Source organism: Colius striatus, chromosome Z (genome assembly GCF_028858725.1).
Source record: "Colius striatus isolate bColStr4 chromosome Z, bColStr4.1.hap1, whole genome shotgun sequence".
Taxonomy (NCBI): Eukaryota; Metazoa; Chordata; class Aves; order Coliiformes; family Coliidae; genus Colius; species Colius striatus.
The window spans coordinates 16,507,847-16,523,079 of NC_084790.1; the positions used below are offsets into that span (position 1 = coordinate 16,507,847).

Sequence of the window (15,233 nt, forward strand, 5' to 3'; positions counted from 1 at the left end):
TGACTCCATGCTTCTGCTTTGTGCAGCACTGGGGAATGAGATCTCCAGTCTGAGTTGTAGGGCCCATTTCCACTTCAAAACACTGAGAATAATCCTGGGGAGAGGTGAATTTCCATACTGATGTATGGTGGTTTCTTCAGACCTGCCTACAGAGTATAGCACCAAAACCAGACCAAGAGCTCCCCTTCTGAGTGCTGGCACCTGGCATGAAGGCAAGTGCACACAGTGAAGCTGAAATCCAAAATGGCTCCCAAGTGCAGAGCTTTCCTCCTCCTCAGCCTGAATGGCCTTCCTCTGAGACCTTTACAGTCTTAAACCTGTCCAAGTCTTCTGTGTCTTCATCACAGTGCTCAGGATTTGTCCCTATCTACAGCAGGGGAGGGAAGGAGGAGTGCATTTGTTAGATGGCCAGTGGGTTATCACCTGCTGCAGCCCTGGGTGTGTGGTTTTGGCCTGGTTCTTAGCAGTCAACAAGGAGAAGTCCCAGTCATGCCAGAGTGCCTAGGTGCAAAACCCACAGTTCCCCTGCAGATATCACGAGGCACACACATATCACAGGAGGTGGTGAGGACCAGGCTGCCACTGCCGAGCTTTATGTTTAAGTGGAACTTTTCATGTCCATTACCTCTTGTCCTGTCACTGGACACTACAGGAAAAAGTGTCACCCCATTCTCCTGACATACACCCTTTAGGTACTTGTAAATATTCCTGAAGTCTTCTTTTAGTCTTCTCATTTAGTTTAGTTTAGTCTTCTTTGGTTATTTAGTAACTAAATAAAGGACAGCTAGTATCCAGGCAAACTTTCCTATGGTGTGAGTGGACACACTTGTCTCAGGCTGGCCTCCACACAGTCATAGCAGTCTGCAGTAACAACTGTCTTCAGAGAGATCACCATTGTCTCATCAGCCTCTGGAATGGGCTTCTGGCAAAAACAGTCAAATGCCTGATGAGAAAGGCTGCAAGGCATTGAGATGGGCTGCATGTTACTAGATCACATCATAGTGTCTAACTTGGCAGCCAATTATGTTTCTTCTGAAAATAAGAATACCATCACTGTCGAGGAGAGATGGGGAGACATGCACTGTTGTCATGCCTTTCACAAATATGATGGATCTGGTATGTCCAAAGTCAGTGAAGATGCTCCAGGGTCCCATCAGGCCATAAAAACAATGCTGCCTCAATAAGGAAGATCCCAGTCACAAGGCCATGATGGGAAGTGGGTCAAGCAAACACCCAGAGAGAATCCCACAGCGAAAGCCAGGCAGACACTGTGTGCCAGAGATGGGACATTAAGGACTTAACTGTTTTGCTCAAGGAGAAGGGTGCACAGGAGCCCCAGCCCATGGTAGCCTCAGGGAAAAGGAATGTTCTGCTTCCATGCAGGAGCAGGGCTGCTTGCTGGAGGGGCTCTGCAGCCTCAGCACAGACTAGCCCTCCCTGGGTCCTCAGGAGCCCTCTGAGAACATCAGTGGTAAGCAGCTGCTGAGGACCAGAGAGTGGCTTTCCATGGGGCCAGGGCTGGTGGGAAATGCCAGGAAGCAAGAAGTCTGGCTCAGGGACAGAGTGCACCCAACAAACCTATGCAGGAAGGCTCCCTGCACAGCTTTTATTGTCAGTGTAAGATGGACATAGGTCTGGAGAGTGAACAATTAAGTTGCATCTTGGACTTCTTTCTTCTAGACAATTCTGGCTTCTGACAAGTGGATCGCTTCTGACAAGCCAGAGCTTGTTTCTGAAGGTGATGCCCGCTTCAGCACACAGGTTTGTCATCTGCTGCCTGTCCCCAGTTTTAAGCTTTTCTCGGAGGTGGCTTACAGCTGGTCAACAGCTGTTTATGTGCTACATGAATGCTTGTTTGTACATTTAGGTGTATCCTTCATGAAGAAAAGAAGATAGCCAAGCCAGAAAGGAAAAGGTGACATGTTCTTCCAAGCTCTGACCCCAGCTTGGTTCAGTGTGGGTGTTGTGTCAAAATGATGCTGGACACAACATACTGTCCTTGTGGGGACACTGTCCCACCCACTCTGCTGCATCTGAATGAACAGCAGAGCAAGCAACCAACATGGCATAGGTCAACTTCACAATGAACCCTCTGCTCATGTAAACAGCGATCCTGCCTCCCAAACTACCCTCCCAGGCATTACAGCTTTGTCTTATAGTATCTGCAAGTGTTCAAAATAGAGGTGTTCTTCTTTAACAACATAAAGCCCAGTCAAGTACCCCCCAGAATAGGCCACTGCTCTCAAAAGCAGCTGTGAGCTGTCCCGTCAGTGCATGTGTATGTATTACACACAATAACAGAGGAGCCATTCAAATGCCACGGTGTTCTTCATCCACCCTCATCCTCAGAAATCTCCTCTCTAGCCCACAGCTGCTCCTTTTGTTCGTGGGTACAGGTGCACCCCAGCAATGTGGACAGTAACCCTAAGAAGCAGAAGGTGCTGGAGCAGTTTGACAGACTCTGCTGTTACTGAGAAGGGTGCTCAGCAGGCATTGAGACAGCTTTGTGACCATCTCACTCTTTGGGAAAAGGCTAATTTGCAACAGCACAGCCAGACTGCAGGAAACTTGGTGAGGTCCTGCCCTCATCAAGGCTGGTTGTACAGATCTCAGCAAGATGCTGGAGGTTTGGGTGAGTTTTTGCTAACAGAGAGACCCTCAAAGGGCAGGGTTAAGGGTTAATGTTTTAAGTAGAGCAGAAATCTACTCCATGGTCTCACACAGAGCTGGCTGGGCTTCACCCAGAGCTGCTCCCAAGACACATTGACAAACTGGGAGTAGGCTTTAAAAGGCAACTGCTCCACTAAAACCCCCAGATTAAAAAACTCCAGACCCATCGTGCAGGACTTCTTCCAGATAGATTCTCCTTCCACGCAAGCAGAAGAAGGCACCAAGAATCAAAAAATACTCTAGAAACATCTATGGGATTTCTCCATGTAAGATCATGCACAGCAGCTTTTTTGCCAGCTACATTGGATGGCAAACCTGGGGTAGATTTCTCCAGGCTCCTGAGAGATCAACAATTGATATGATTTCATTTGGCATTGTGTTTTAACGAGGCATGAGAAGCTCTCTTTAGCTGCTTTTTTAACTGCTTTTTTTCCCAACAGGCTCCATTTTCCTATAAACCTCATCAGCAAGCTGAGCAAAAGCAACCTCAGGCACCATACATAGCTACAGAAGTCAGGCCAGGCCCCTGCAGTTTCGTTGCCTCTCGGAAGTTTCAGTTCCATGCAGATTTAAAATCATTTTAGCTTATCTGCACTTGAGTGTCATCAGTGTCACCAGTCTATTGTTAAATTCAAGTAGGATGAGTATCTCCCCCTTCTTCCAGTTTGTTTCATTGTTTAACACCAGCTAACTCCCAGTGCTTTGTCCCTCCCAAAGTATGTGGCCTCAGTTCTCAGTTTCATGGCTTTAGTAGAAATTCATTCTCATTTTGCACAAGTCTAATATTTTACAATCAAGTTATTCTAGTTTCCAACACAGGTATTCCTCAACCTTTTAGACTGTCAAGTAGAAGGGAGACCTGTCTCCTCCACATGCATCAGGGACTGGTGCCTATACACATACTTTTGGAGGAAGCTGTATGGACAGGGCTTGGGCCCTCTTGAGTGCTTATGGTGGATCTAGCCATAACGTTCCATTTGTGTTCACTCAATTTTCTTACTCTATGCCATGTGTTCTGGCAAAACCCCTGCCTGTTCTGTGAGTGCCAGAGCAGCTCAGTGTCAGCAAACACTGTCTGCAAGCTTCTTGTGTTCAGGTACCAACTGTTGTACTTCACCATTGTGGGCAGCAGCACTATAGGGCAGCCATCTCCCAGGCATCCCATCCTCCACACCTCTTCCTTGTCAGAAAGGGAGAAGTAAATAACATTGTGAGTGCAGGCACCAGACATCCCAGCCCTGCTCAGGACCTTAGCTTCTCCTTGAACTTTCTGTTGGAAGACCTGAGGGTGCTGCTGGTGATGGAGAAACCAGCATCAGCATTCTTGAGGATCCAGCCCAGGCCTCACTGGACAGTGTGGAGAGATGTGGCTAGAAGGCCAGACCCATCTGTTTTTTTCATGGTGAGGTAAAAGTCCTCTTGGAGTTCATTGAGCTTCACTGCTGGGATCTGGAACAAGAGCAAGGGGAACGGTGTCTCAAGGGAAGGAAATGCATTACAGGTCGATAAGACACATTTAGGGCTTCTCCATGCTCTGTCCAAAGAAACATGCACCAGCTTCCCTGCTTCACCAAGAGTTTGTTTCCGGGCAGACTCTGAGTCTTGGGAAGAGCCCTCATGTTTATCTAAGCAAAAGCGATGCAACAAAACGCTATGGTGTAAGGATGCTCAGACAGACCACATCCATTTGACTGACTGGTATCACTTTTTCACCAGTTGTAGAAATCCAGAAGATTCAGAAGAAAGGAGACAAATTCCTGCCTTTTTTGAAGTAAATGGAGCTTTCAGTCACACTGAGGTGTGACTGTGTGCAAATGTGTGACCTTCCACTTGGGTGTAATACTCTACTTTTGCAGTAACATGGTACATATGGAAATTTTTCTGGCAAAGAAGAGGAGGAAGAGGAAGAGAAAAAGAAAAGGAGGATGAGGAGGAGGAGAAGAAAAAGAAAAAATAGAAGCAGAAGAGCTGCTTCTTTTGGCCATGAGATGTCAGTATTGCAGTCAGGCTGCTTTAGGCTGCCAATGGCTTGAATCAACCTAACAGAAACTAAAATGACAAAAATGCAAGTGAGGCTTTTTGTGCTTTGTCCTTTAGCCACAGTCCTTACCTTTCGTGTGTACACTGTTTTTGCTGGGAGTTCATTTCTTCAAATGCTCCGAATTGCACTGACTACATCTGGGAGCAGAAATCAGGCAAACAGTATGTTCTTGGGTAATAGCAGTAAATCTCATCACATGGCTGCATGAGACCAAGGCTGTTGTGCAAGTGTGACGAACGTGGAAATCTTTAGCATCACCCTGAGTTACCAAGCAGAACCATAAAGGCAACAGGGTGTGAATTAGAAAAGGATAACCTCAGTTTTATAAACAGAAACTTAATTAACTTAAACAAAACCATGGGGATGTAAAGAAGGCTGAAACTTCACCTCTTGTCGAACTTCACGGTAACTTAATTTGACAGGGGGTGCTGGCTCCCACCACTGAATAACCAGTATTTTTCCATGTTTTCTGACCATAGTGATGTCCATGTAATCAGAGTCCTTTGATCATGCACCAGTACCTCCAGACATTGAGAGCACAGAGGATGACCTTGGTGGTGTTGGGGCTCACAGCACTGATACACGGAAATTTGAGATCATCGCCAAAATTAAAGTTGGGAAACACGTTGAGCCTAGCTGAGTACGCTAGAAAAAAAAGAAAGAAAGGGGATAAAACTAGCTTGTCCTAGTGACACGCTGCCACGTTTTCTGGCTAAGAGTGACTCGATGATTTTCACAAAATGTGAGGAATTTAAGGAAGCTGAAACACAGCGCTTCCCTGGTGACTGCCCACAGGTTTGCACACTGAAAGCTGTGATGTGGCAGGAGGTGAACCAACATGAAGTCACCCTAAGGTTGCCACAAAGCCAAATGTATACTGGCACACAGAGCCAGCAATAAAGAGAGGCTAACACTGCGTCTTCTACCTTGCTGCAGAAACAGTGAGAGGACAACAAAGGCAAAGGTTTTCCCTTTTTTACTTGACTTAAGAGCAGGGTAAAAACTTGTCCTATTTGCATACAGCCTGTCACTGTGTCCTGTTCACCACCATGAGTGTCTGTGCAAGCTGGACAGGCAATGCTAACCAAGTGGAATTTTCCACCCATACCCACTTTATAGTCCCTGTTAGGCACAACAGAACCAGGCTCCACTGCTTCAGTGGGCCAAAGGCACCTCTTGATGAATACCATGAGTTAGGTGAAGACACGCAGCGTGCATTTCTCAAAAGGAGAGCCTCAGCCTCACAGGCAGGAACTGGAACTGGAGGACTGATGGAGAACCTTTTTATAGACGTTCAGATACTTAATACCTTTATGAAAAAGTAATAAATTTTTATGATACCACTATAATTTTATGATATCCACTATACCTTAAGTCTACTTTTTACAAGGCTGAAGCTTAATGGATTTTGCAGGCCAGTGCATGTTAGGTGTGAAAAGTTGCTCTGAACACCCACACATGGGTGTAGTGATCCCCACCGTGACCATCTCAGGGCAGCAGGAAAAGCAAAGAGGAGTGCGATGCTGGATTTCTCTTTCTAGTCTTCAGTTCTGCATCTACACTTGACTATTACTGCAGTCCCAAAGGTGTAACTGCACTCTGGCAAGAGGTGATTTTAAAAAGAGGTTTCCATTGCTGTAGCTTTCACTGCTAATATTGTGCAGAAAAGGTAAATTAACTGCAAAAATCCAGCTGAAGAACTCACTGCAAGCAAAACAAGATGGAAAGATGAAGAGAAGCACCATGCAGAGGTTAACAATGTTGTCTGATCTTCTGAGATTTGGACACTTCTGTAACAGGAGTCATCAGTCTGTGGTCTGCAGAACCCTGACAGTGCAGAGTCTCCCCTTGAACACTCCAAGAAAGATTGCTGGAACAAAGCATCCTACACAGCAGACACATCCAAAAAGCACACATTGCTGTGCAAGCCCATCCAGGGGCAGAGGTCTCACAAGTCAAAGTTGACCCTCAGTCAAACCACAAAATGCCAGTTGCCTTGGAAGACATAATAGCACTGGCTCACTGATGTTCTCATGCTGCAACTAACCCCAAGGCAATTAATGAACCTCTGACGGGCATCAATTTGAAAGTTCCGGCGGCCACTTCCTGAATCACAGTATCACTCAGAAAATTTATCAAACCACAGCACAAGAGAGACTTAGATTGCTTCTGGCTTCCCAAGGCAGGGTTTATCATGTGCTGGGAAATTAAGCTACAGCTCCTGGTTTCTCCAAATTCCGTGTTTTCAAAACCAGGCCATCTGGTTTGAGCCAACTTGTGACGCTCAGCAGCGATAACGGTAACAGCCTGTTATTACTGACACTTCAGTCCTGAGTGGGGACAGCGAGTCAAGTGGTGCACCAGAACAGCATACACAGGGAGATGTTCAGGGATGTTTCATACCATGTGAGGTCTCAGATGCCCTTTAAAGTCTGTATCACTTTTTCCTTTTCTTCCCACTAGGCCCCTTGTCTCCATGAACTTAGAAACTATAAACTGTGTGTTTATAAAATGTGTGTTAATCCCATTAACAAATACACACCCACTCGATGTGTGTTAGGTGGCCAGGAAGACACATTCCTTATCCAGGACAGCCTTGCAAACACTGGTGCCATGGGTTTTAATCCTTTGCAGGTTCTGGACCAAGTCTGGTGAACCTGCATTTTGATGTGTGTAACAGGCTGCCTGTGAAAGCAAAAGCAAGTCCTGCCTCAGTATCACTGTAGGCACCTCATCAGTTACTAACTAATACAGAGCACAGATTGTGCACCTAAATCTCAGAGTCTTGCTCTGTTACCCCTAACATGACTTTTGCTCCCCTCTTCCTGGAGGTTATCTAAGGGCTTATTTTCAAAGAACACTTCAGGGGACTTAACAGCTCAGTAGTGATGGTTCCTCTGAAAGAGCTCTCTTTGTGTTTGGTTCACCTGACACCACACTCGTGGGAAAAACCCTGACAAGCCACACAAAATGGCACCAGCCCTCTTGCCAAACTTCTGTCACAGAGATGATACACTGTATAGGCAAAAAACCACATTTGTCACTGCTTGCCAAAACACACACATACTCTACATCTACGCAGACAATCGTGTTATTATCTGATGGCCTGTAGGTGCTCTGTGCCAGACGTTTTAACATGAAATGCACGTGGTAAATGTGTAGACATCCAATGCTCCTGTTCTGTGCTTAGGTCAGGAGTTGTAGTCTGTGTGTGTTTGGGGAGGGAAGAAGAGGAAGGTTGCCAAGCTGAGATAGTAAGATACCATCCAAACTGGTGAGGTCTCACACCTCATTGCCTTTTATATCTCTGCATTCTTCCCCTAAAGTAAAGGCAGTTCCTCACACAAGGCCCATTGCTGTTCACCCTGCAAATTAGCAGTCACTATTTCAGTAGCATTCCATCAGAATAATAAAATCACAGACTCTCAAGGGCTGGAAGGGACCTCGAAAGCTCATTCAGTCCACCTCCTCTGCCAGAGCAGGACCACTTAGAGTAGGTCACACAGAAACTCACCCAGGTGGGTTTTAAAAAGCTGGGCAACTAGACTCATCCTCCTACTGTGGAAATAAACATACTAATCTCCCACTTATCTACTCCAAATGAAGAAGATTAAGATCTCTGACACACCTGGATGTTTCTAAAACCCACAGATTTTACTCATCTTTAACTGGCCTTTACTCATTTTTGTGCTGGTCCATGCTGTGAATATGCAGACACATATCACAGGCTCCTGGCAGATACTGCTCTGCCCAGAAGAGCAGGGATTTCAGATGCTGTCCAGAGCTGGGCTCTTACCAGACTCGCATGTTCCTGCTGGCTTGCAGCACCGGCATCTGATAGAATGTTAACACGGCCTGATTGTTTTCTGGTCACTGAGCAGTTTGATGACCACATTTTACAAGCATGTAACCAGTCTCTCTTTCAAAAGAGTCTGCAGGCCTAGGAGCCTGAAAGACACAGATGACATGGAGAGGTGACACCCATAACAGATAGTATTGCAAAGGTGGATCGAGAGCTGGCTGAATGACAGAGCCCAGAGGGTGGTGATCAATGGCACAGAATCGAGTTGGAGGCCTGTGGCCAGTGGAGTTCCTCAGAGATGGGTTCTGGGGCCAGTCTTGTTCAACATCTTCATCAACGACCTGGATGAGGGGACAGAGTGTACCCTCAGCAAGTTCCCTGATGACACCAAACTGGGAGGACTGGCTGATTCCCCAGAGGCTGTGCTGCCATTCAGCAGGATCTCGACCAGCTTGAGAGTTGGGCAGAGAGGAACCTGATGAGGTTCAACAGGGGCAAGTGCAGAGTCCTGCAGCTGGGCAGGAACAACGCCCTGCATGAGTACAGGCTGGGGGTCGAACTGCTGAAGAGCAGCTCTGCAGAGAGAGACCTGGGAGTCCTGATTAGTAATAAACTGAACATGAGCCAGCAATGTGCCCTCATGGCCAAGAAGGCCAATGGCATCCTGGGATGCATCAAGAAGAGTGTGGCCAGCAGGTCAAGGGAGGTTCTGCTTCCCCTCTCCTCTGCCCTGGTGAGGCCTCATCCAGAGTCCTGTGTCCAGTTCTGGGCTCCTCAGCTCAAGACTGACAGGGAACTTCTGGAGAGAGTCCAGCACAGGGCCACCAAGATGATCAGGGGACTGGAACATCTTTCATATGAGGAAAGGTTGAGGGAACTGGGGCTGTTTAGTCTGGAAAAGAGGAGACTCAGGGGACATCCTATTAACATTTACAAATATCGAAAGGGTGGGTGTCAGGAGGTTGGGACATCCCTCTTTCTATGGTATGTAGTGTCAGGACAAGGGATAATGGGATGAAACTGGAACACAAAAAGTTCCACTTAAACATAAGAAAAAACTGTTTCACTGTTCAGGTGAGGGAGCCCTGGCACAGGCTGCCCAGAGGGGTTGTGGAGTCTCCTTCCTTGGAGGTCTTCAAGACCCGCCTGGACACATTCCTATGCAACCTGATCTAGGTGAACCTGCTTCTGCAGGAGTGTTGGACTAGATGATCTCTAGAGGTCCCTTCCAACTCCTACCATTCTATGATTCTATGATTTTACATGCAGATGAATGGCACAGTGTCCTATCTCCTCAACACTCAGTGCTTCTGCCTGCTGTTCCCTGGGTATACTTTTGAAGCACTTTTTTTTTCCAGTCCTGCTCTGTTTACCACTTTACATGAGGGTAACTGAAAATGTCATATTTGCATGTACACAAGGATCTCTGAGGTCAATAGTAATCCTACATACAGGATCTTGGTTTTAAGCACTCACAGCTTTCAGAGGAGCAGCAATCAACACGTCTCATATGCTGCCAGTCTTATGTGCATTCTCTTCTGGGCACCTGTAGGAATATGGCCCTTAGAACAAAGTGCTATACACAAATAGCCACATCTTCTAATACATAACCATCTTACTTTTTTCCCCTTTATTTTAATTATTCTTTTTGAGAGCCAATCAGTGCCATCAATAGTGAAGGTTGTAACATAGCAAGCTGTCAGACAACTCTTAAATGAAATCTTGTGGATCTTTGCAGCAATAGCTGCCAATTTCCATTTGTCTCTGGTGTATATTACAAAGCAAACCACTGGTGAGTTACAGACCCCACCTTGCCATCTCCAAAGCCTATCCAAAGAGGCAACATGTCATAATGTCCCCAGGCAACTTCCATATTAGCTACTGTCATGATATTCTTGAATGTCGTCTTGTGTTGAGCAACCACACACAATCCCACTGCTCCCAACAAGCAGCACAATGGGAGTTTATTGAAGAGAATTTGCCAGGTGATGGAAACGCAGTCCTAGAACACTCCTCTATCTCTCATCAGTGGTGTCACTTGGCTCTTACTGTCCTGCGCTGATGTCCTACCAACAACACGAACACACTTCTGTTCCCTATGTGGCACTTCCCTGAGGGATTTGGCTTTTTCCTTTTTCTCACATTCCTCTGGCAGAACCCTAAACACTGACTTTCTCTAACACAGTTGCTATCCCATGAATGGCAGATGGGTGAAATTTTGTCGGAGCTCTCAAGGGATAGTTTCCCTTGGGATGTTTCTGTGTCACAATATAAGGACTTTATTAGCTTTAATTTTCGGGTCCCCTTGAAGACATGAAATTCAGACCTGCATCTTGAAAGATGCGTTATCTGTAGCTGCATGTTTAATTCGTTTCTAGATGAACAGTAAAAAAAGAACCACCATCTATGAGGAAAACAGAACCTTCTGCTGAAGTTCTAAGTGCAAAATAAACTATGCCTTGGAATTATGTAACCAGATGATGTTCAGAAAAATTAACCCAAAAAGGCTCTCAGGATGCAGGCTTTCAGTCTTACTGAAGTGAGATTACAAGAGCACATGCATCAAATCAAGCTTGCTTGTAAGTACATTCCTGAGCAAGAAAGGACTTCAGCAATGTTTTCCTGAAACATAACCCCAGAAGTTAAAGAGGGCATGACAGCAAGTCTTTCTGGGTGAGCCGATTTGCACTCTGCTAATCGAAATGCATCACAGGTCCACGGCAACTTCCCATGCTTTGAAATGCCAAGTAAATTATTTCCACTTGATTGAAGAAAGTAGTCAACTTTGCTGAAAACAGTTTATTAAATACATGAGACTTGGTCACTACACCTAATTACAGACAAAATACTGTGAATAAAGCATGCACTTATCACAGACATCTATGACTATCTTGATTATTTTTAAAATGTTCTTTCATTATCTAAGTTTAAGGCTGTACCAATCCAAATTTAAAAAGAAACGTGAAACAAACAAGAAATAAAGTCACACTACAATAGTAGCAAACATTGTACAGACAGTGAAATCAATCTCTTATGCAGCAGAACCAGACTTCTTAGAGATTACCATAAAGGAATAAAAACAAGGCTGAAATGCAACAGAGATCAGAATATCTCTGGAATTTGCAGATCAGTAAAAGTGAATGTCACACTCCAATTAGCACACAACTGAATCCATTCTTTTCAAAAGGCTAATTATCTGACAACTGAGAGAGGGATGAAACTCAGACACCATTAAAAAGAAAAAAAGACCTCTTGGTTTGACTTTCTTCTTCTCCAGGGTACTTCTGTACCCAAACAGTAAAAGAGCATTTTTTCAAGGAGACATCTGACTGAAGTGTGGCAGACAGCAGTACAACATACACTTGTTTACCCCATCCCAATTTAAAAAGAAAAAAAACAGAGGTCAGTCTTTCAGCTGAAAAAAAACAAACAACTGCACCACAGAACACCAGTGCTCAACTGGCACAACTACAGACAACTTTCATGACCACAGCCGTCTTCATCTATGAATGACCTTACACTGCATGAAGTTTTCTGCTTAAAAATACGCTGCAGAAGCAGAAACAGGGCATATACATGGGTCAAACTTAACCAGCTGAAGAGTAAAAAAGATTAACCAGCCCTGGGAACACTGGTGGTGAGCTCAGCGTAGGTTATTAAATCTTTCCTCATTTACAGCAGTGAAGCCTTTTTATTTGTTTTCTGAGGTCACAGAAAGAAGGTAATTTGAGGACAATGAGAATGAGTGTGTGGCTCTGAAAATGGACTGTAGTTGAAAGTTTTGCTCATGTTTTCAGAAAACAATCCAGTAATCTCTCCTTTTCCATCAGATATTCTTTATTTGTAGAACTTAATCAAGTAAACACACCAAAATACTATTTCTCCCTAACAAACCTTTGTATATATAATCTTCTAAATGCAGGGGCAACAGATCTGTGTAAGGAGGTGCCCTGTATACAGGAAACTGCATTTTGAGTGGAAGATATGTAGCATTGCTCATGCCAAGATCTTTAATAGCTGATTATAGCTGGGACTTGCAAAGGGACCTTAAAAAAGCGAAGTCCCTAAATTCCACTGGGGTTTGGATGGATAATTGTCTCCCAGCTCATTTCAACAGCACAGCCTAGAGAAACTTTGCCCTGCAATATAATGTACTTCACACAAAATGCAACTACAGGAGCAATTACAGGACCGACAACACACACACTGAAGGCATCACAGTGGTTGGAAGGTGGTACCTAAACCAGCCAATTTGTGAACCAAAGTGAAAAGCTGACAAATGCCATCAGAGGTTCTGACATCACAGGCAGCAGGCAAAACCCCAATGCCAGATATGCAGCTGTAGAACCATTTCTCGTGTGCAAGGTGCAAAATAAAGAATATTGATCATGTTTCTCATTCAAACCTCAGGTGAAGATAATGCAGACATACTTAGTTTCACAATGGAAGAGGATGGGGAAAACATTGCTGCGCTGCAGGCAACTGATGACACCTTTTTTTTTACAAGTCAAGCCAACACACATTAAAAACAAGGAAGACCAATTGGTAAGAAAATCAGTGCAACTGGTGGGATCATGGAGATTCACATCTAGCTGTAAGTGGAAGAAATGCAGGAAATAACACCGTGTATCACTGCCTTGCATATTTAATATTAGGGCCACCTAGGCGGAAGTTCAGTTGAGTCAAAACCCTTCACTACAGTGAAAAAGTACTACTGGAAGCATGTGTTCATCTGTAAGTGGCAGAGAAGCAAAGTGATGGAGAAACAAATTGCAGCTGATCTCAGCTGGCTTCTGATCTAGTAGAAGGAGTCTGAGGGAGCTACCAGTTTTTAAAGGACAATTGAAGTGCCAAATATATCTGAAGAAAGCCCTCCTATTCCCTCCAAGAGATGGAAACTAAGGTGCAGCAAAAGACTCCCAAGTATTCTAATCACTGTGGAAGGTTCATATCTTCATCTAGGATTTTCAGATTCATCGAGTGTAGAGGCAGGGTGGTGGAGCAGAGTTGGCTTGCGAGCTACTGCATGGGATGATTTTCAGTGTGTTTTGGGCTGCATCCTTTAATACTGCTTTTTGTTAAGTGTCCTGGGTATCACAAAAAGGAGCAGCTATACTGAAAATTTTGGCATGAACTTTTTTTGTTTTTTATAAAGTATTTTACATCACAAGGACTGTAAATTGTCTTGATGGGGAACAGAGATGGCTTTAGACCAGCACCTGTAAGGATGAATTCAATGCACTCTTATTTTCCCAATTCTGTATTTTTTCTGGCAGCTTGGTATTCCGATTTGAAAAGTCTTTTCAAGACATATAACAGGCTTTCATCTCTCAGTAGAGATAGAAAACCAACAGCCAAGTATTTTACCTTTTCTGTACACAATACTCTAGAGACTGGCACAGGCACAGCTGCCCGTGCCCAATAGCTGGGACACACACTAGACAGGTGGACATCTCGCGTTTCCCTCCTGCCTGTTTCTAAGATTACAGCATGGTACCAATACAGATTACAGCATGGTACCATTTCAGCCTGTCAAAATCTCCTCAATATCAAAACGAATGTGTACATGTGTGCTATACTGACAGATTCTAAGCAGAGGGTTGAAAAGGAACTGAAAGTGTGCTGCTGGAGTTTTGATAAACAGGGCTTGTCTGCCATGAAAGCAGTTGGAAAGAACAAGACCAAAATCCTTGGGCTTGAATTTCATCCAAGTCTCATTTGGCACGAACATGCGGCTTCAGCGGAGGCAGAACAGGGACTGGAATCCACCACTTGACCAGGCTGAGACTTGTTTACAAAAGCAGCCTCACAACTGCTACGAGAGCTAACAGTTTCCTATGGCAATCAAAGGATTGCTTTCCTCAAAAGCCATTTCAGCACGCTCTGCAATGCCTGGAACAGGCTTGGCTCATCACTGGAGTTGTTACCCACGGGGACATGTGGGGAACATTTGGGTACTTGGCATTCCCTCACACCCCTCGCAGTTGGCAGACGGCTGCTGCGGGAGGTGTAGCTGTGTAGCTGGGGAAAACGTCTTCTTTCAGCTCTACAACTGAGTTTTTTTTCAAATCAAAATTAATGAGAAGTCACTTCAAAGAAAGCTCAAAGTTTTGTTGGGTTTGTTTGTTTGCTTTTACTATTTTTCCTAAGCGTCACGCTGGTAAATGATCATCTGTGTAAAACAACAAGATTTCAAAAATTTGGCACCTACTGTCTACCAAAACATACAGATTCCTTCCACAGAAGGCACTAAATACTGGCTTAAAACAGGAACTGAACAGCAGAATGCAGAGTTTTACTGTGACACACAAACAGACCCACTCACTGGCACAGCTCCTCATACAGTTCTCAGCTACCTACGACAGTGGTGATTATAGCAGCAATGGTTAGGGTTTTTATTACAAGTACCACAGAAACATACAAATGTTGTAACATCTAGAAAACATGCAAAACAGCGACATCACCAAATCACACACTGCATAGAATCATTATAATCATTATTATTATTATCATTATTATTATTATTTGGCAAGACAGTGAATCTTTTTCTTGTAGAATGGAACAAAATAATTAACAAATAATTTTTTACAAACTGCCCTTTAAAAAGTTGAGTTGCCATTACAGTCAGTAAATGGAAGTCTGCCTTAGAGAGAGGTTTAACTCTGAGAATGAATTGGTCACTTGGGAGAACTCACAGACAGGTGAAAATTCAGTTACATG

At 44.5% G+C, this 15,233-nt stretch overlaps 1 protein-coding gene across 1 annotated transcript in view; it reads right to left on the reverse strand.

The window, feature by feature from the left end:
- Window positions 1–5,204: 5,204 nt before the first annotated feature.
- KIAA1958 (KIAA1958 ortholog) overlaps window positions 5,205–15,233 on the reverse strand; it is a 35,141-nt gene continuing 25,112 nt past the window's right edge. Inside the window, exon 2 of the mRNA XM_062018623.1 lies at window positions 5,205–5,356. Within this exon, the coding sequence (XP_061874607.1) occupies window positions 5,205–5,356 (152 nt within the window). The remainder of the gene's footprint in view (window positions 5,357–15,233) is intronic.